This window comes from Rissa tridactyla, chromosome 4 (assembly GCF_028500815.1).
Source record: "Rissa tridactyla isolate bRisTri1 chromosome 4, bRisTri1.patW.cur.20221130, whole genome shotgun sequence".
Lineage (NCBI taxonomy): Eukaryota > Metazoa > Chordata > Aves > Charadriiformes > Laridae > Rissa > Rissa tridactyla.
The window spans coordinates 88,921,223-88,943,336 of record NC_071469.1 but is presented as its reverse complement, the minus strand read 5'-3'; the positions used below and the strand labels follow the sequence as shown (position 1 = coordinate 88,943,336).

Genomic DNA, 22,114 nt, shown 5'->3' with positions numbered 1-22,114 from the left:
TAATGATGCATGAAAAGTCTGGGTAGATATTTGCCTCGTCTGCGGTACTGCCTCACTGCTCAGCACTGAATGCATTTGAGGGTGGCCTCAAACACACCTGACCTCTCAACACGGTCCCTTTTCTTTCTTGGGGCTTTAAGTTCTTCAATGATATTTGGCCCCTTCGGAGTGTCACTGTGTTCCTTCACTGCGTACAGTGAAGTGCTTCAGTGTAGGCATAAATATCAGGTTTTTACCCCCACCTGGTACTCTCTGTCCCATTTTCCTTCTATTCACAGTCCACGGTAATAACAAACATCACTATTTTGGTTTCTTCAATGACGTATGTTTGTTTTAACAGGTTGTATATAAAGTAATAATCTTTCTGCATTTACTTAAGGTTTCACAGAATCATATGAGTTTTCTTAATGAGAAATAATTCTGTGACAGCTAGTGATTAATAGAAATAATACTTTCATTCCTTCCCTGGAACAAGCAATACGCATATTGAGAATATGCAGAAAATACCTATGGCTTCAATGTTTGATTTTCCATTTCCTCCCTCAGTTCTGTCTTTAATGAGACTTGAATAACATCTTCCCAAAAGTGGCTTTGGTAGTTACAGTTTGCCAAATCCTTGAATTCACTATATTTGGGTTGGAAAACAAAGTAGTTAAATTTAATAAAAGTGAAATGACTGCAAACAAAATTTGCAGGGGTATCCCAGTTAAGAGAGTGCTAGAACTGACATATACCATTCCTTGCCTGGACCCTCTCTCCCTGCCCCTCCTGGCTGATTCTGGATGAATTGAGGTGCTGATGTGTTACCATACAAATATGTTTAAAGAGAACAAACAGAATGAGACCCTGGCATCTGTGCAAATGCTTTTGCAAAACACTTTTAAGCTTCCAACTAGCCTTAAACCTAGCTCTATACACAGCTGTGCAAACTAGGATCAAAGTCATAAATGAAAGCCTTTAAAAAACAGTTTGTATTTTAAACTTTATGTGAAATAAAAAAAATACTAATCAATTATAGTACAAATATGTAGAGCTTCATAAACTTAGTGTTGTGATTTGGCAATCAAGTGCTTATATATTCAGAGCACCAGACACACACATCTTCCTTCATGGAAGATTCAGGGTCGAAATCACTCCTTTAACAGAGCGGTGTTATTGTCCACATATTAAAAAAAACCAAACTAGGCTAAGTAAAAAAAAGGTCATTTGTATTGAATTATTTCTACAGATACAGCTGTAAAGTTGGAGCAAAATATACTCATCTCACAGTTCACAGGAGCTCTCAAAGCATAAATAAAAATCCTTATGCTCCCAGAAAACACCTGCCAGGAGATCAGTAAACTTCCAGAAAGGTTTGGAATATCACGTATCTGCTTAGCGATTTCCAAAATTAAGTACATGTCATCTCCACTTCTTTGAACATGCATATCTACATAAAGAATTTCAACTGTAAACTGTGATGCTCAGATGGTCTCTGTTAGCGTACTGTACAGAGCAGCAGACCGATTTCATGACATACACAAGATTACTATAAATTACAAGACTTGTACTGTTTGATGTTTTTTTTTTCATCGGAGGTCTTTGTCCCATGTTGTGCCTCAGGGTGTCGGAAGGGTATTTGAAGAAAGTGCCAAGGAAAGAAAGGCAGTAAGATTTCTGAGAGAGATAAAGGCCATCTGATTCAACATGTTTGTCTTTTAAAAATTCATTTTTGCCCTAACTTCCTCCTTTTTGTTACCTTCGCTTTAAGAAATAACGTATTTCGTTAGTGGTAAATCTCTTGCTTGCTTGCTTGCATTTGTAACTTATTTGTGTTTCTCTTGTATTTGTACTTAATTTCCCAAAAGCTGGTAACTGCAGCATTTGTTCCAGATGTACGAAAAATACGGCACCATATCTTCTGAAGCGGTCAGTATTTGTGTTAGAAAAATAATCGTGGAATGGATGCTGGGTCTCTCTTCAGAATCTGACCCACGGTTTAAAAACACAGTAGACCCGGTCAATGTCCCAGCTATGAAACCCCCCCAGTAGAAAATTTGTGTTTAAATTTGTGTTGTTACCTGCAAGGTCAAAATGAAAGTGAAAGGGCTAGATAGTCATAAAAATGAAAGGGAAGACATCCCTCACCTGAATTATTCACAGGCAAAACATCAAATGACATATTCCCAGGAAGTTCAGTGAACACCCTCTTAATGTCAAGAAGACGCTGCTTTTTATTCAGTTCATTTTTTCGCTTTTTAAGCATATAGATTTTTCATTTCTGACAATCTACTTAGAATCAGAAAAGGTATTAAACTTGTAAGGGAAATCCTGAAAGTTCTGCATTTTCACTGGAAAAAGTCTATCAGCCTCATATTAAACATGGTTGCAAACCACTGCGTTAGGTCTATGTGTCCTCCAACACGTACATATGAAGACTTTTGACAGAACAAATAAATGCTGTACAAACTCCTGCTGCTCCCTGTATCTTTGAGCTTCCTCTCCCGATAGACAGTAACACCACCGCAGAGGCTTCCTGCTACGCGATTCGATGGTCCGGGTTTGTATAGAAAACCAGAAGCGCACTGCAACTTAGTTGTATTTTACAGTAGTGATGCAGCAGTTATTAGAAATTACTGCTAAAAGTGGTGTTTTCACATTCCTAAAACTTTTCTGGACCCAGCATTTTGCCTGCATAAGTGCACCGATAGCTACCTTCCCTGGCATCCGGGTATTTTAAGGAAACTGAAACATAAGCCTGGCTCCATGCTTATGCAAGCAACATGATTTCCTCTTTTGTCTAAGGGCTCTTCAGCCCAAAGGAGCCCGCCTTTATTACTGGTTTGGGTCAAATGAAGCCCTGGCTGGTCGCCTGCAGAAAAACAGCCAACCACAACTTCCATGTCGACTCATATCTCTAGTGACCGTACGCCATTTTTCTTGGAAGTCCCACCTTTCTCTGAAATTCAGTCTCACCAGAACTGAAATTCTGGGCTGGTCTCTCACTTGTTCATTTCTGGCTCTTTTGAACACTGCCCTGGTGCCACATCTCCAGCTCCACACAAGGGCTGTGTTTCCCACCTTGATGCCATCTGTCCCCGTTGCTGACTCTACGAACAGAACCCATTTTTGTGCCCTTGTCTTCCCTCATTTTATTTACGGCAGCTTTCTCCTGCTCAGAACTTCCAGTGCTCCAGTCTCCCAGTCTGTTAAAGCCACTTCCTTCTCCCGCTATAAATTTAAGGATGTAATCTAAATCACTTTCTTTTATTGGGATATTTAAGTGTATGTGTGTAAACAATACCTGTGGTGGAAGTGCCACAGTCATCGTGTTTTCTAGAGCAAACAGGAATAATAATAATATACGCAAGAATCTTGCACTGGAGGAAGGGCATTTTTGTGTAGATCAATACTGTCTCTTGGGAAAGGACTGGAAAAGAAAAATTGGCACATGATGCAGGGACCAGGAAGGGAATTCTCGGTCAACACATGCAGTCCCTGTCATTCTAGGCAATAACATGATATAATCCCTTTCATATTGGATATGTTCGTGATACAGAACATATTTCTGCCCAGGCTTATTGTTGATAAGCTGCGCAGCAAATAGTTGGTCATTCTTAACTGTAATCATTTTGTAAAAAATATTTTAGGTTTTCATTTGGAAAGCAAGACAGTTTTCAGAGGTGCAAGAAAAGTGTCCTAAAAAATGAAGATACTGTCTAGCAGTAGGTTAAGGTAGTCTTGACATTGCTCTTTATATGCAGGAAGAATAGGACTTATTCCTTTGCAGCCTATGGGTGCACCCGTGCCGCCAAACCAACTGTTTATGCAACATGGGGGAGACCTCCTCAGCTCTCTTCCTCTGAAAATGGCTTAAATCCCTTTCACTTACAAACATCGATCAACACGTACAACAGATGTGGAAATGCAAAGAACACAGGGGTGTCTATTTATTTTAAAGCATCATGATGTGTTTCATTTATCAAATCCCTGTTTTCTTTTGTACAATAAATGAATTCATTATTGTATTTCAGAGTTTATACTTCTTAAGGAAAGGAAAGCAAGAAGCAGGGCATATCAAATTCTTGATGTCTTTTATGTTAAAAAGTGGTCAGTCTTGAACACACCCTCTACAAACTCTAGCACAATTTATGTTGGAATGAATCTGTTAGAATGCTATCTTCCACATTAGAATTTGATGATAAACGCTTACTTTTATTTCAGTACTAAAGTACAGCTGGTAATTTTTACTATACTGCTAAATTTGTTTTGTTCATTACAGTGCACACTTTAAATTTAGAAACAACAGATATTTTCCTGGTTTGTAGATCAACAAAGGAAAAAATAAATGCTGTTCCTATTTACTATCATAAGAGAGATTTTTAAAAACACAGTTAGGGTACGCTGCTAATCTGAGAGAATTGAGAGAGGGATGAAGTTTGCTTTAAGCAGAACTGTTCTCGTACAGTCGATTTCCGTGACAAGCACAGATGACTAAAAGATGAATGAGAAATCTGAATTCAAGGAGACAAAATATTTTGCTAGGCTCTACAAAGAACTGGCAGTTTTGGACACATGTATGGCTCTCGGCTTTCTAATACTGTGAACTACCCTCCTCAAATGTTTCTCTGCCAAATGCAATGGGATTCTCCAGTTTTATACCCTCTGAGAGTATGTGTACGGGAAACGTGTGTGGGTATCGGAAGAGTTCAGCCCAAGCTAGTAAGGACATGATTCTGCCTATGCAGTTTTCTCTTGTGTTCATCTGCAGTTTGTTCTCCGTTCCCTCGTCTAGTCCTTGCTTACTTTAGTGTTCTCTTGTACAGTTGTTCACTCAGTCTTTTTCTCCACCATATGGGCTTCTTTCAGATTCCACTCAAGGCCAGGACTTCAGCTCATCACTTTTACATCCATCCCAAAGCTTAGCCAGAAGTGAAGATTCCACATTGAAAAAATACAAAGGTTCAGCTATAATACAGTATAAATAAATATTTGAGCTACTCTGCTGAACCACCACTCAGTGACTCACTGCTTTACAAATGCTACTGGTACGACTGTCATAAAATAAACCACATGTTCTTGTGTGGTAGGTAGAAAAATATTTTCTTAGCCCTTTTACAGCAAAGTGGTAAACTTGAGCACGAAGAAGTGGAAGCCTGGGTTTTGGGGAGCTGTTTGGCACTCGGTGGCTTCCATAGGTGCTGAGGACATAGGATTTCAACGTGAGCATGACCTTCAGCTGTTCAGAGAGGCTTTGCCAACTTTGTGTGGTGTGACAACTGAGAAGAATTGTTCAAGGGCAGCTTGCAGGCCTTATAAAGCTTGTGCGCCAGGGAGAAGATGAGAGACAAGAGGAGGGTATGGCATATTTGTGGGGGCTACAAGGTGATGCTGGTCAGTCCAAGTGGCCATTGTACAACATAGTCTTCTTACCAAAGTTTCTGAAGTGCATTTTAGAGTCATCTTTGAAAGAGGACAATGTAATAGCTTTACAGATATTTTCAAGGAACATGCCCTCTATTGAAATGATGGCTTGGTAAAAATTAAATCTCTGTGTTAGACAACTGGACAATTAGCGCATGTATTAGGTAACGACTCCAAGATACAGGATGTGGAACAGCAATCTTTGAGTATGGCGTAAAGAATACCCAGTGACAAGATTTGTTTTCTAACTGCTGTATACAGGGAGAGACAATTATTTTTGAAATGATCAATACATATTTGACAGAGCAGCAAGTCAAAAAGAATTCCCAGCCTACAGGCCTGAATGTGAAGGAGGATGGTAATCTCTCCCCCCTGACTGAGACAGGAGGGAGAGGAAAATGAAGAACTCTGTCCGTGTTATATTAATGGCTGGAGAGGGATAAGGAGATGTCAGAAGGATAAATCATATATCCCTTTCATGCTTTCTATCCAAACTAGAATAGGAGGCAACTGATTTGGAGCATCCGTATAGCAAACATAGTAACAGTCAAATTTGTGAATAATACCATGCAGGGATAGGTTTTAGAAGGAAAGGGCTAAAAATAGATAACTTTGTACAACATAGAAGGCTGAGGGGCAATCCTTTGAGTGAAAAGCTGAAGTAGCAGTTTGTAAAGTAGTGGGATAATAAGAGAAGAAAAGTCATGAAACACAAAGGTTTCTTTCAGAATTCAGTATCATTCTTCATTTTCTTGGTTACACAAATGAAGCTAATGTGATGACAGAATACAGAAATGAGCCGAAAAGAAAGGTAGGGCAGAAAAAAGGAATAAAGAAACATGCTTTAGGCAACTATAATGGCATGATAGGAAGACAGAATTTTACAAGTAAGTATCCAGGATACCAGTGCAACATCACAGAAAAAAGGCACATAAAATTTCAAAAATTATCTGTGAAAGAGTAATTGTCAAAAAGGAAGAATGAGACATCGTTATCCCTTCAGAAATAGCATTCAGATGAGCAGGGTCAGTAGGCCGAGTTCTGGCGTCAATTATTGCATTGGTTTTCACTGCAGATTTAATTTGTGTTTGAGATCTGAATTCTGTCCAGTGTAAAACCAGCTTACTACTGGTGCCTGGAAAGAACCAACTACCTTGTGGACAGTAGTGAAGGCAGCGTCGTGGTTTTGGCCGGATTGGCCAATCAGAACGACAGATTCCCCCCCCCTCAGAGAGGAGAGGAAGAGATAAGGAGATTTACGAGTTTAGAAAAAGAACTAAACTACTTTAATGAAAATAATCATAAATAAGAAAATAGTAAATAATAATAGAATAATAAAAATTAAAGAAAAAAGTATACAATATATACAAAACCGTAACCAGCTCCCAGGATGACGATCGCGTCACCAGCAGACACAGGGAAAGTCCCAGACTGGAGTCATTGATGGACAGGAGCTGAATTCCGGAACTAGTCAGGAATGCCCGGATCGGGATCAAAGGCAGGTGAACAGACAGGGTCCTCCTCAGACGTCAGCCACAGAAGAAAGAGCGAGCCAGAGCAGCCTTGCCCCTTTGATCCCTCAGCTTTTATACTGAGCGTGATGCAGATGGGATGGAATACCCTGTTGGTCAGTTTTGGGTCACCTGTCCCGTCTGCCCCTCCCTGCAGGTGGGACCCCTCTGCGCTTCTCCGCTTCCGACCATCTAACGGGGCAAACAGCGAAGTGAGCTGACCTTGGTTGTTATAGCAATAAGTCTAAGCAAGAGCCTCTGCGCGTACTGTTCCTTGGTATAATCAGGTCTTACCACTCTGAGAGTGAACAGTGTCTGAACAATGTGCTGTTAATTTCAGACTTTAGTCAGTTAGAAGAGGCCCAGCTAAAATGTAAAATTACAAATCAGAAAATTGGTTCTGTTTTACCTGAAACCAGGACAGGTAGTTACGAAAGTTGTCAGCGTTCATCAGACTGATGCATTTTAAATCATCTGAGAGTGCAGCTAGTTAGAAATCTGCGTTTTAAAAGCGGGAACAGTGCTCTAAAGGTGGAGATGCAAAGGCATAAGAGCATATTCATTGATTTAACGTTAAGTGTGTTTTGGAGCAATTTGATGGAATCTGTGTGAGGAGGAGGTTTGGTTACAGTGTGGATGAAAGGCACTAACACATCTGTGCTCACACAAACGTCGGCAGTGGGTCAGACTGACTCCACCACTGACCTGTGCAGCAGGCTCCAGCCCCATCCCACTCTGAATCTCCCCTGGCAATGGCAGAGTCCCCCGGGAGCTGCCATCTGAGTGGCATGCTGCGGAGGAGACAATCACAGGTTACCCTTCTGCTGTCCTCAGGCCCTAGGATCCTCTTGAAACCTGACTTTGGCAACAGATGGTCACCATTCCTTGACCTCAGTGAGTCCTGTTTCAGCCTTGGTAATTCACGCAAGCTAAGGAAGTGTTAATTGATGAATTCTTTTAGACCGTCATTATTCCTGATGATAGGGCTTCAGCCAAGCGTTGGCAGTACTTCCAGCCGTAGGGGTTGCTGTAGACTGGAATCCATTACTTCTTTCAGAGAGGTCCCCAGGAACACCACCAGGGTTTCTCTGGCAGAGAGGAACAGATCTTGCCATCCTGCTAAAAATGCCCACCAGATTACTCCGAGGGTTGTTGTGGAGGCATGTGCCACATCTCCACGCTGACAGCTATTCTTCTCTTTCTGTTGATAGATCATGCAGATGTATCAAGAGTCAGGCTGCGACTGGAACTCTGATGAAGCTGAGGAACCATTTAGAAATGTGTGTGCTCGAAGCAGTATTGAATATGTAAGTAGTGAATACATTACTGAGGAAATTTTCCATGTATTTGTTAGTCAGATTCCTAACTTGGCGGTTGTGTTAATACCTCAGCTGCTCCTGGATGCATTTACAGCAATGATGTGGCAAAGGGCTTTGTTCCATGTGCCTCCGGAGAATGGGGCACTATATTTTTATAAATGTAGGGTTTTGGAGATTTATTCCCTACATTTGTCTCACTGGGATTAGGCTGGTGTATGTTCTCTCCGTGGCACTATGCCAGTCACAAAGGGAAGCTGGGGAAGGCTGCAGCTGTCTGCTTGTTATTAATTGAGGGTTAGTGCTGAGACCAACACACATTGGTGCTCCAACACCCATACTGTTTTCCAGATACTTCAGGAATGAAAGCTTAAATTCACACTTCAGTATAAGAAACCTCTGGGTCACATTTAATACTTAGATCCCATCTGCAAATGGTTTATGCTATTACAAAAAGGAATTCTAACAAATGGCTAATAAGTTGTTAGAGACTCTTACGAATCTTGCACCTAATCAGTCTTCTAATTCTAATGAGTCCATGATAATCTTCTGATGTCCTCGCTGTCATCCCTAGGACAAACTACACATGTAGTCAAATGCTGGACCAGATGTTCAGAGAGGCTGCGGAATATCCATCCTTGGAGATGCTCAGAACTTGACTGAACAAGACCCTGAGTAACCTAATTAAGTTGGTGCTGCTTTAAGCAAGGGGCTGGAACAGATGATCTCCAGAAGTCCCTTCCAACTTGAATTATTCTATGATCCTATGATATGTACATTTTTCCTAAAACATTTACTCATCATTTACTAATTCTTTGTTAATTCTTTTCCACTTGGAAAAGCAGCTCCATTCGGAAAACTGAGTTCTATGCAATCTGTGGAAGTGGGTGTATGAACTGACTCAGTTAAGCTGAGTTTAGATTTACCAGGCAGCTGGGAGTTTCCCACAAGCAGCTCTGAACTTCCTTCTTTCCTTGACCTGATACCACCAGGGTTTGTTGACTTTCAGGTCATACAGCAAGAGCAACCTACTCTCTGAGATGTACAAGGGAGGAATGGGTTGGAAGACCAAGGTCAGCTGATCACAAGGTTAAAAAGATTTTTCTTAGTCATTAAATGGACATTTTTTAATACTGAGATGCATTGTGAAGTAATTATCCAGTGTATTTTCAGTGTTTGTATGAACATTCAGTATTTACCGTATAAGCAGAACAAGGAATGTGCAAAGTGGGGTGTGAACATACAACATGCTCCATGACAGCAGCTGTATATTTGTTCTTTATCCAATATGAAGGAAGTAAATACAGGGATAAGAGGGATAAGGTACCATCCATTTAGCACAAGGAGAATAGGAAACACGCTAATAAAAAGACACTTGTTGTTCTTGTACCTATCCTGGAGGTTTGTGTAGAGATAGTAACAGAATGCTCCGCAGGACAGGATGGGGCTTGCAACTCTGAGTTCCTGTTTCTAGTCTCCCTCACCGCCTCAGCTGTTCTCTTCATTTTTTTGTGCCTTATCTGAAAAGAACACCCTCTCTGTAAGGCAATTTCTGACCTGGCGTTGAAAACGGGAAAGGTGCATTGAAATAAGGTTTAGGTACAGCAGTCTACAAAATGAAAACTTTGATGAAGGCAATCTGTTTCGAAGCCTAGTGAGCAAGACAAAAATAGCAAAAAACCCCAAGATGAACTTGTGCTGAATATCTGCATCTAGTATTTGTGCTAGCTGCAACTTGTGCTCAGCAGTTTTGTGGTAGATTATGCAATATAATGTCCCGGCAAGACCAAGAGTTTCCTCGGGAAACTCATAAGATGAATACACATTTCCTTTTGCTGGGAAAAAGAATACACCTGGATTAGATGGCTCTGGAATTACATAAGGATTTCTCATCACACGTCAACCTTTCTTTTCCTCCAAAAAGCAGTTGTGTATGAAGGCATACAGAGAAAAAATAACATAGAAATAAACAGTAAAACACACGATGGAGGACTGTTACACTCTTACTACTTCAACAGAAATACTGACAAATATTGAGGAAAGTATTGCCTTTATTATGCTTGCCAGCCGTAGCCTAACAAAGGAACATAAACCTCATCCTTTTGGAATACTTTTAGGGATATTAACTAAACTTGATAAGGTATCTAGAATGCAACTGAACTTGCCTTCTAGCTAATAAGAACAAAGTCTTTTATGTTTTGATGTTTTGAAGAATTGAAGATGATATGCACATGGTTAAAGTTTTTAGTTTAATTCCAAGGAAACAAGAAACTTCAGGTGGTCACGGAAGAAGGGTTTAAACAAACTGACAGTTTGTCTTTAAATAATCAGAGAATTTCCCTAGAGAGTATGTATTTCCCCAATTACTCCTCTGAAATGTTATTTTCGTAGTTACAAAGCACCATGCAAATCTATCCTACTAAATGGATACTAATGATCATTATTATTCTTTAACAGGATAACAGGTGGAGCTCGGAACAGTGAACACTTTCCTTTAATATGTAGCATACCATAATGTTTTACTTGTTCTGAAAATTAAATGGTCAGAATATGCTAATCACAAAATTTACTATAAAGTGTCTGTCAGATCAGTGCTAACGATTGCTTAGTGTGCCCCAAAGACAAAGATGTTAGTTTTGCAGTATAAAAATTTGGTGTTATTCTGGAAAAGACCTTGCCCTCGGCTGCTGAATGTCACATGCAGTATTCAGAACATGCAATGTGCAGTACAGGGCAAATCCAGCGCATGCAGTACCGTATGCTACATTATCTTTACAATTTCTGCCTTGTTGATTCCATTAATGCACACGATTACAAACAGGCAGTGTGGATTTTAAAAGGCAAGTTCACACCTGTGAATTACTTTTAAAGGGAATCTGTGTATTTTACAACACGTGTAAGGATACATGCTAGTTAGATGACAGCCACTGGGGAAAAATGAATGAGGAACATCCTTCAGTTTCTCTCTCAATGGCTAGAAAGAGTCTTCTGAAGGTGACAGTAAGGAAGAACAAAGTGTATAAATCACCTGCACACCTCCTACATTTTGTTGGAAATTTTTCTTACTCAGATGAGCACTCTGAGGTGCTTAGTAGCTTCCTCTCATGGCTACATAATATGAAATCATTTTTAGTCAAGATGATCAAAATGTCTGAAATCTTTCCACTTTCAATTGTTTGGTGATGTACTTTCTTATTTTTTTAAGCCCTTCATAATACTGTACGTATTAACAGTGGAGAGTCCTGTCCACGTTAATCAATAAGCCACTTCAGTTTTGTGTAAGGAACATAATTGCATTTTTTCTTCAACATGAAAATCTATTTGGCTTCAGTTTTTTAATGGTAGATATTTAGAGAACAATGAGATTTTTCAAGCTCTCTTCTACCCCAAAGTTTGTTTTTTAGGATCTAGGTTCTTCCTTGTCTAATGCCTGTGTAGTTACAGGACTCCTAAGTCAGCAATATGGAATCTAATTATGTAAGTAACTGTAGGCATTGTTCAATGAATGGCGTCCTGTGATAATCTAAATATGTACAGGGAGAAAATTTATAATTCTAAAGAGTAAGAGTCTGAAATAGTTTGTTATTTGTAACAGTATAAAGTACCGAAAATTTCTGCTACATGAGAGTGATATACACTTTATTCACACACTAGAACTCATGCTGGAACAGTTGGTCACCATGCCTCTCTTAAAACTATAGGTTTTTAACCACTGTCTAAAGTAAAAGGCTAATAATATCCTGTTCATCAGATGTTCTAATAATAATGGTGAAAGTGACTCTGCATGTTGGAGCTTGAGCTTTCTAGCATTTTAGGTGCTTATTGTGTAGTATATTCTAAAAATTAAAAATATGAAACCACTAAAATAACAGTGACCTTCCAGAGTGAATGCCATATGATAACACAACATTTTTTTTCAATGTGACCAAAGTTTTCTTTTTTTGACAAATGATTAGGTTATAAAATGTTCGGGGATGTAGTGTCTTGATAACATCTTGAAAGAAACCTAGAATACAGATCTAGAATAACTTTTGTATACCGTGGCACCAAAGAAGTACCGATGCCACTTCCATTTAAGAGGAACCTACATTCCTTTTCAGTGTGATGGCGCAGACTTGATTATTTGTCCGTCCTGGCATTACTTACAGATTCACAGATTTGAAGGCCAGAAGGGACAATTATACCCATCTAGCCTGTCTTGGGTTCCACGGGAATGTTTTTCATTCAGCAGTTCTGCACCAGGTCCCAGATTCCGATATAGTTAAACAACTTCTATTAGAAAATCATCGCATCTTATTTTGAACTGATTAGCAGAAAGTACACCATTGCCTTTAGTGAGTCTTTCTAAGTGCTATAAATAAGATGCTATAACCTTAACGTTAAAAAGTGCATCTCAATTCTAACTTTCAGCCACTGGTACCTTTTATCTCTCTGTTATCTAATTTAATTTTCCAGACCTTAAATCCTGCAAAGTGATTTGCAGCTAACTGAACAGATGGTCTCCATATTTCTTTAAGTTTTGTAAAATTTGGGTGCTAATGTGGTGGCTCTGTCTAAAATTTTGTAGCTGCTTCAGAAGCCCTATTCTAAAATTCCATCAGAAGTGTTAGGGTTCATCACTTGTGTTTAAAGTTCAAATTCATGTTATTTCGTATAATTTTGAGGGAGAACATTTTTATGATGAAGTGCAGGACTATAACAACTGCATTCACCAGATCAATGTAAGTCACTTATTTTCTTTGTTTTATTGCTTAGAAAAATAATGCGTCTCTTAAAGATAGCACAATTTTGACTAAAGAAAAAGGAAAAATTAAATGTAAGGAAGATGTGCACCGTTCAGTTCTGCTCCCCAGTTTTATTCCTGCTATGCAAAAAGTTCACTACTTATTGTCTTAAATCTGTACCCATGTGTTCAGTCATATGGACAAAGAGAACAGTTTTCCCCTGTGCTGTACAGGATCATTGCATACAACTATATAATTACCCACATCTGTCTACAAACTGCTTTACATCCGCACAAATCTGTACCCTTTCTGAAACAGGACAGCAATATCCTCATTCCTTTGTGAAAAATTCAAGTGCTAAATATTTATTTGAATTTATTTAGAGTCATAACACTAGGTAAGTGCAAAAGAAGTAATATATGAAAGTTACACGTGCTGTAAAAATTTATTAATCTACCTTTAAAAAAATTACATTTTCGGTGTTTGGGTTTTTTAAAACCACGTGCTATGAATTAAAAAAAATACTAAATAAACAAATTAAAACAGAACATTTTAAGAACATTCTGAAAGCAGGCATATAAAGCACTAACCATATGTAAGAAAGAGTTTAAATAGTTTGAGTTTACTGGCTTCTATATTTTTTTCCATAGTAAAGTACATTCAAGTCTTTTTATCCAAAGGATTAGTATCTTTTGCATACATGTGCCCAAAAATAAGAAAGGAGTTGGTTTGGCTGACCTGAGAAACCATTCACTAGGCTCAAGTGATTCACCATAAGCCGTGTTGCGGGAAATGAAGAAGTAACAGCATTTTCTTCTCAACCTCAAACTTATTAAATAGTTTGTTGAAACGGTTGGGGTATGTAAAAGAACTGCTGTCACTTTAGAGCAGACAGCGAACCAAAAATTACATGATTTTCTCAAACTAAATCCGTGACTAGTGAATCAACTTCTACTAAAATAAGCCAGTTCTGCATTTCAGAGATCAGGGAACTCCATGGGGTAAATTCAGGCAGCAGTTTGCATTAGTGGGACATGAGCTCACTGGTCCAGGGCAGCCGAGTATGACGAGATTTTCATTCACTGATGAAAGTATATAAGCTACACTTCCCTGTCCTTATCATACTTTTGTAGCCTACAAGAAAGCTGTACATATTAAACTTAATTTTGAAGCCAAGTGTTTGGTGGACTCAGCTGTGGACAGCCTGTCTTACTTTCCAGGCTTTCCTACGCGGAGAGGCCGCAGAGAGAGGCAGTGGGTGCCAGAGAGCCGGAGATGGGCAGTGGGGATTGCAGGGCTGCCGGATGACTTCCCAAGACACGGCAGCAACATCCAGGGAAATTCCACTAGCAGCACAAAGGGACAGGATGGGAGAAACACAGAAAAGGCTGAGCACAGAGGAAGTGCCTTAGAGCCTTCGGAGTAGAACAAGTGGATTGGGATTAGGAATGATTTTGAAATCACTGTACATATTGCTGAAATTATATGTCCCCGCTGGTGAAGAAAGTGACTGCCTTATCCATATGTCACAGGGGACATTTACTACCTTCTTGAGGAACACACGCATAAATGAGCAGCACAGATCTATCATAAGGAAAGGTACAGCAATCCTGTTGTGTTCTAGGACGCCTTCATTTTGCTGGAAGAGAGACACAACCCTTTGCACCACGAGCATTCTGGAAAGTTGTGAATATTTTCGCTTAAGAGCCAGACCCTCAGGTATCTTTTCGTTTTAGATACCTGAAAAACTTTTCAAAAGGCTTCATAAAAAAGGAAGGGAAAGATAGCTTTACCAAATAGTAGGATAGCATTAATTTTTTTAATATACATAAATTATGTTCCTGTAAGTGACAGAAGAACCTAGCATATCAGAGATTGCCCTAATCATCTGAGTCAAAAGCTATAGGTGATGTCTTAGTAGAAGTCAGAAAGCGTGACACCACTGGTAGATTCTGATATGTTATTTAAACAGTGCACTGCCACCGCTAGGCACAACCAAATCTCTCCAGCACTGGAACAAACAAGGTCAACTTGGTTAGTTGAAGTTCTGTTTTTTAAATGACTTTTATAAAAACATGTAGCCCTAGGGCTTTTAATTTTCTTGGTATATCTACCATATTTCTCAGCTTTTGGTATTAAAGCACACTGGAATAATTTTATAAAAGTAATTTTTTTATTTTTTGAGTGTTCCAAAGTAGACTGTCCAAGAATATATAATTTACAATACATTTCCATTAATAAAATCGTACTGTAGGCAGAAAATAGGTGTGACAGTACTTTTCTTTTGAAACGATACCAATTCATCGCCCTGAGTCATTTTTAGGTTTCTATGGTGAATGTTTTTCTGTCGAGGAGGCCTGAGAGTTTGCTGCCTGACTGAGTCTTTCCTCCAGTGCATTTTCAGTCCGAACCACTGTGGGACACAGGTGTCAGAAACCCTTTCCAGAAGCAACCTTAACTTTAGGAGGAGAGGGTGAGAACCCTGCTCCTTTTAAGACAGTCTCATCCCGATAATCCATTTCTTTTGATGACAGTGATTGTATGACATGGCTGACTGTGATGAGGAGTTGACTGTAGAGTAGATCTCCTTCCATCCTGCTTTGCTAAAAATGAGATAAATGGTGCTGCAATGAATTTTGGCCTTTGAAGGTCAGTGTCCACACTGCATACGAAATGAATCCTTACCGGTCATGTTTTACCAGAACAATATTAACATTCATGAACGTTTCAGCTTTAACCATGTGATGAGTTTGGTTAATGAAAATGCCAGCTCCTTATCTTCTGTGGGTACGTATTTCACAAAGTAGATCAGTTTGTTTCCACGTGAGCATGAACCTCCTGGACTTCTGTGAAGGTCTGTGAACATGGTGACCTGGGGCAGTGGAAGCCATTTGCAGTACAATGTCATTTAGGTTCTGTTCAGAGAAGTCTGATCAACTTGACGCTGCAAACAGCTCACAGCGGGTGAGCTACTTACATCAGGGCTGCTCATGTTGCTGAAATTGGTGCAGTATAGAACTGGTGCAGTTTTTTAGAGCTCCATCATGTTCAAGGCTCAAAGGTCAGACTGAGAGTGTTTGCTTTGCAGGACCGAGAACTCCGAAGAAACTCTCAGTCCTATATAGGACTCATTAAGCTCATTAAAATAACACCCAGTCCCAAATGAGCCACAGCTTTACTTCCTCTCTGTTGTGGCTCTTGAAACTCAGAGAGTGTGATTCCCTCACACAATAGCAGCGAGAAGCCACAGATCGAAAGCAGCTGCCACCATGTTCGCAAAGGGGAACGTGCTCCTTGCAGGCTGCAGTTCCTGTCCCAGAAGTGCTGCAGCTACCAGTTTACCCCATTCAGAGATGTCTCTGTTTGAGTCAGAGGTTCAAGTAACCTTCTCAGAAATGAAGCTGAAGACTAGTCACTCCAAAAGAGAAAAAAAATGATACCCTGACTGGAAACCAGCCTTGGTTCATCTTCTGTCTCCCTCAGTTCCACTCTATCTGTCACTGCAAAGCCCTGTTACACTGCTGTATAATCAGCGGGGGAATGAAAAGGTAGGTCTTGCTATCAGTTCTTCTGTGAGATCTAAGGCTTATCAGGCAGTTCCTCTGCTAACCCTGAGGCTTACTACTCAAGTACTTTCCAAATCTTGAATAAGTGATATATCAAATACTAAATATCTGTAGGCAATCCCCAGATATCCCCTCAATGCCTGCAAAAGTGTATGCATTTAAATACACATCCAAAACATACCTTTGTGATTCTCAGTACTAAACAACATCCTCAGTGCATAACCCCGCACTTTGAAAGATCAACTGCCATTAGACCGCAACTTTAGATTACCGGGGATGCTTGTGATCTTGGAATGGCTGCCTTTTGGTGGTGAAGGGAGCAACAGCAGCTGGACATGAAGTAAGAAAGATGTTTAGGGAAAATTCTGTTAGAGCTGTTCTGAGCTGCACAAAACCCTAGAATTAATAAGGGAATCTAGGAATTTTACAGAAGCGTTACGTTAAGGCAGAAATTGTTTCAGTTACCTAAGGAGTTCTGCCTTGTGGCTTGGGGATAAAATAGCATTAAAGGATGTTGTCCTTGCTTTGTGAACTGCACTTTGGACACATCTTGAAATGGACTGTAGAAAATCAAGAGGTCTATACTCTAAGATGTAAGAGCAATGCAGATTGCATATCCAAAATAAAAGAGTAGTTTAGATATCTTAATTGATCACTAAGCAAGACTATTTTCTCTGTGTACTAAATGAACTACAAGAGCAGCAGTTAACAGCAGGGGAGGAAAACTGCATCATTCATGGTACACACAGAAGGTCCAGTTCACGTTGAAAGGAGACCTGCCTTTGTCTTCTAAACGCAGCAGGTTGTCAGCGGTATTTAATATGAGTGGATGAAGCACAAAAAATAACAGCAGCACAGTTGCAGAACAATTCAAATCACAGCCCACAGTAGCTTGTCAATAAGCGGTAACCATGCACATGCTGCAATATTTGATACCACATCTAAGAGGGAGAAATGTGGTATCACTGGCACTCACTACAAATACTATAAGTAATGTCATGTCAGAAAGCCAACGCGTAGGATGGTCAAACAATGCAGGAAAAAGATCCGGCGTCCTTTGTGGCACTCATGACAAGGGTAGGGGACATTTTATTCAATCGGGAGAAACAGCAGTCTTCCATCAATTCTTCTAGCAATTCCTTGAAGCTTTCTGAGGCAGCAAGAACAACAGTTCATACAAGATTATGAACTCCAACAGGCAGTCCACATGTTGAGCCATGCTGTTCTTTGATGAAAATGCATTCTATCAATCAGTGTAATGAAAGATAGATGAGAATAATAATCCAAAGCTCATGATGTGTACAATAAAATAAAAAAAAAGGATGTCTTCTTTGGAACTTGGAATTTTTGTTATCTTGATCCATTTGATAAATGCCATACAATGTACTGTTTGCATAGGTCTTAGTCAGCAGCGAGAGGTAACAAGGCCACTGTGGCACTCCTGCTGTAATCTGTCATCTGATGCAAGTGCATGGCCATGCACGGGTGGATGAGTCTCCTTCCAGTGGCCTCCAAACGGTCTTTGTGACTGAGGAGATGGGACGGGCAGAGCACTCTGATACCCCTTTGCTGCCGTCAGGTCCCGCCGCGTCGTCTCATGGTGTATTTACACTTCAGCTTCTTAAAGGTACTAACACATCAGTATTATGGACAAAACAGCAGGTTCTAAACGCAAGGGAAGTCAGAGGAAGGAGCTGATCCAAATCACCTGAGCTCTGAAGGCATTGCTCAGCCCTGCGATGCCAAAAAACTTTGCTCCGAGACGCCAACGATTCCCCCTTAATTGAGGATTGCCATTCTTGACACCAAGAGGCAAATAAAATGCGGGAGTGAGAAGGCCATAAAAGCTGGCCTCACCAGGGCCTCACCCTTTTTATTTTACTAAGAAACATGAGTGTTCCTGTGGGTGTAAAGTAAAAGAGCCGCTATTTCCCCGGTATATGTAAAAATACATTATCAAACACAACTTTCTCCAGGGTTTCTGTTGCATCTTTTGTGTATTATCAGTGCACAGAGGATTAGGGCTTCTCTTGTACATAAGACGTTATCAGGACATAAGGTAAGTAACAGAAACATTCAGTGTTACTAAGTTTTGGAGTCTGAATTGGCTATTTTTTATTTAATTGCGTGTCTCACACTTTGGTTTTATATATAAAGACAGAAAAGCAGTCATTTTGCATTTCCAGGTGTAAGTGTAAAAACTTGGAAATTTTTTGAAAAATAATTCACCTCTTCTGCTGCCGAAGACCTGAAGGTGATACCTATTACTTCTCTCAGTTTCCTGTTACTTTTATCACTGTTTCCATACTATGGTGTATTTTGCTGACTAAACAAATACTGTATACTATTATGTATTAATCTGCAGTATATAGTAGTATTAAGTACATAATAGCGACTACTTGCAAAAACATTGTCAAATTCCTCGGCACCTTTACCGTCACCTTTCCTGACTGTTGCAGTACATTGGTTCTGACATTTCAGCACAGAAACTTTCAGAATAAAATTATGACCCAGCAGTATTATTTAATTACACAACAGTGGAAGTTGCTTTTCAACTTTTCACATTTTTGGATTGTGAAAAGCTTGAGTTTGTGCACCCAGCCTCTGTTACAGTCTCGCTTCCAGTTAATTGCAGTCAGATCACAAAGCTTTAATTGCCCCTCATCAGCCAGTATTATTCCTTCAAGAACTTCCAGGTTATTTCCCCTGCAGTCATGTGAAGGCATTTTAGTACATAAATGTAGTGTTCCGTAGAATTCCTAGTACTTAATTTGGGATCCAGAAAGTCTCCATCCTCCTCTCTGTATGGATTTTGATACTTGAGTCACATTCCTGTTTAATTTGAAGCTCTACTGCTATGTTGTACCATTGCTGAACCTAAAAGGTTGCTACTTCCTCTGAGAAGTTCACCCACTTCTCATCGCAGGTCTTCTCATGCTGTGTCATCCTAAATTCATGCATTCACATTTGCACTGACTCCGCTATTCCTCCCTTATGTTAATTACTTACCAAAAAAACGTTGTGTACAACACTTTGCAGTCTAAAAGTCTTAGAATCCATTTATGAGCCCAGTAAGTATTACTGTGCACGTTCTTTCCGTGTGAACTGTATTTAGCAGGAATTCCCCAGCACCTTTCCTGTCAGACTTCCTGTGCTAAAACACCTGAAACCTATCGCACAAAGATTTCTGAAAGACAAATTCATCAGGCGTATTAACGTGATAATGTGATTTTATGTTTTGCAAAACAGTTCCTTCTCCAAAAAAGGAAATGATTTAATGGCTTCAAAAATATTATTAGAGAAAATTTCAACTGCATAACATTTAAATGAAACTCCATTAGCACAGTCAAACAAATTTTACAAAGTAGTCTTTTAAAAAACTATGTAATATCCCACTTTATTTTGTAATATCTGTCTTATTACTAAGACTAATGGGATACACAAGCAAAGCTCTCTCCCTGTAGTTAGCCTCACACCTGAGAACAGTTTACAATACCACTGCTCATCGCAGTGACTTCAAAGTGATGTCAAAAAAAAGGTAATTTTGTATCTGTGAAAGAATTTGACAAGTTGAGCCGGTCAGTTAGAAATTCGACTGTTTATATTTCAGTATATTAGTAATCACCATTTCTGGAAAAAACCCCAACACAATAGCAACTTGATGGGTTTGTTAAAAGTTCGTGGCTTTTTCATGTATGTTCAGGCGAGTCCTTTAAAGATCGATAAATGTGTATTAACGACCCTATACAGCATTAAGGAAGCCTACCAAGACCATCCAAAAATGTAAATACAGAAAAGTTGTGGATAAACCTTTTTAGATGCTGAAATGCTTTTCTCATCGAAGTAGGAGAAAGCCGGTTTTATTCATTAGAAACATTTTATTACATTAATATAACTTTCTGATAATACTGACTTGATTATTTGCATCATTCCCTGCGTTTACTTAAATGTTCACTAGTTTATCTTTGTCCCTTTTACCCCAGTTATTAGCCAGCGCTATGGCAATGAGCCAAAACTTCATTTTTATTATGCATGTTTGATTCAATGTTACTTCATCACCTCCTCCCTTCTTCTCTTTTTTGTTTGCTTCTACCTCCTGTTGCATCTTGTTGGAAGTTTACACTATGAGGTCTCTAAAACAGAAATGGACTTTTTCTGTGTTGGAAACCGAACCCACTATTCTGATTTGTCCTCTAGTTTGCAAGGACACTAATTGACAATGATTAGTAATTAGAATACCAAAATACAACTTGTAAGGCAAGTATGTTTGTGATCTCTGCAGACCGTATCAACATCTTAGTCAATACCTATGTTTGTTTAATGACTGTAGTAAGTACAAAACTAAGAACTGCCATACGAGGTCAGACTAAAGGTCCATGTAGTTCAACATGTTGTATATTCTAACAGAAATTAGCACTGGGTGCTTAGGAAACAGCATCTGTGGAGCGAGATGCCTTGCGCTACCCTCCTAGCTTCTGGCCATTAGCAGTTTAAAGATTTTTTTGTGCTGAAAGGTATAAAGGGATCTATCCTCCAAGAAGCTGTTTCACCATTTGAAACCATTTACAGTTCTGACTTCCACAACACCCATGGCAATGAGTTCCAAGATTTAAATACTGTGAAGAAGTACCTCCTCTGTTTCGGTCATTTGCCTAACCATTTCATTTGCTGCATGCTTTTTCTTGTGAAATGAGAAATAGCATTCATCACGGGATTAACTGATCATCCCTTTTCCATAGCATTCATATCTTCCTCCATCACTTCTTCTGCCAGCCAGAAAGCTGTCATAAGGTGTCTGGTCACTGACAGCCATTCCGTACCATGCAACACCCTGGTGGCTCTTCTCTGCATTATTTCTAGTTCTGTGGTCTTCTTGAAGTGGGTGCAGGACTGCAGATGTGGAAGCACAATGGTATCGCACAGTGACAAGACGGTGATCATCTTCCAGTTCATTCTCAATTGCTTTTTTTAATAACACACAAAATTCTCTTTGCTTGAGGTTTACCTCTGATAAGCAGTAGCCTGGTCCCATGGACCGGACACCCATTAGGAGCTGGAACACACTTTTTGGTTTAGTTTTGTCTGAAGGGAGGGTGGTCACTGCTCTTCAAGAGAATTCTGTGATGCAAAGGGTGGTGTGGTAAATGGGGATCATGGGGAGATTCACTTCAAAAGCATGCACCTGATCCAAATCAAAATACAAACGTAGACACACCCAAAAACTTTCCACAATGATTCCAAGATCTCTCCTGAATTGTAACAGCTTCTTCAGGGCTCATTGTTATGCATGTATAGTCAGGATTATCTTTCCTTTGATCATTAGCTTGCATTTATAAACACTGTATTTCAGCTGCTCTCATCCAGCTCTTCACTGTCAGCCTTTCTCTTGACAATGCTAATAATAATCTATAAATTATCAGCAGTACATGCAATTCTTTTCAAATAATTGACAACTCTGTTGAACGACACAGGTCCCAGTACTGATGTCTGGACACTCTACCATAACCACCCGTCATTGCTTCCTCTCTGTGAACCAGGTAGCCTAAGAGATGACCAACCCTTCCAGACCACAGCCTTGTTCCATTAGTAGCCGC

General features: G+C 39.7%; 2 protein-coding genes across 3 annotated transcripts in view; one reads left to right on the top strand and one right to left on the bottom strand.

Moving 5' to 3' along the window:
• CDYL2 (chromodomain Y like 2) overlaps nt 1–22,114 on the bottom strand; it is a 62,390-nt gene that overhangs the window by 32,661 nt on the left and 7,615 nt on the right. The window lies entirely within an intron of this gene.
• The window catches only part of LOC128908164 (uncharacterized), a 98,897-nt gene that overhangs the window by 74,290 nt on the left and 2,493 nt on the right, over nt 1–22,114 (top strand). Inside the window, exon 3 of one of the 2 annotated variants that reach the window (XM_054197800.1) lies at nt 8,126–8,221. The exons of the other annotated variant lie outside the window; for it this stretch is intronic. Coding sequence (XP_054053775.1) covers nt 8,126–8,221 — 96 coding nt within the window. The remainder of the gene's footprint in view (nt 1–8,125; nt 8,222–22,114) is intronic. 2 annotated transcript variants of the gene reach the window in all.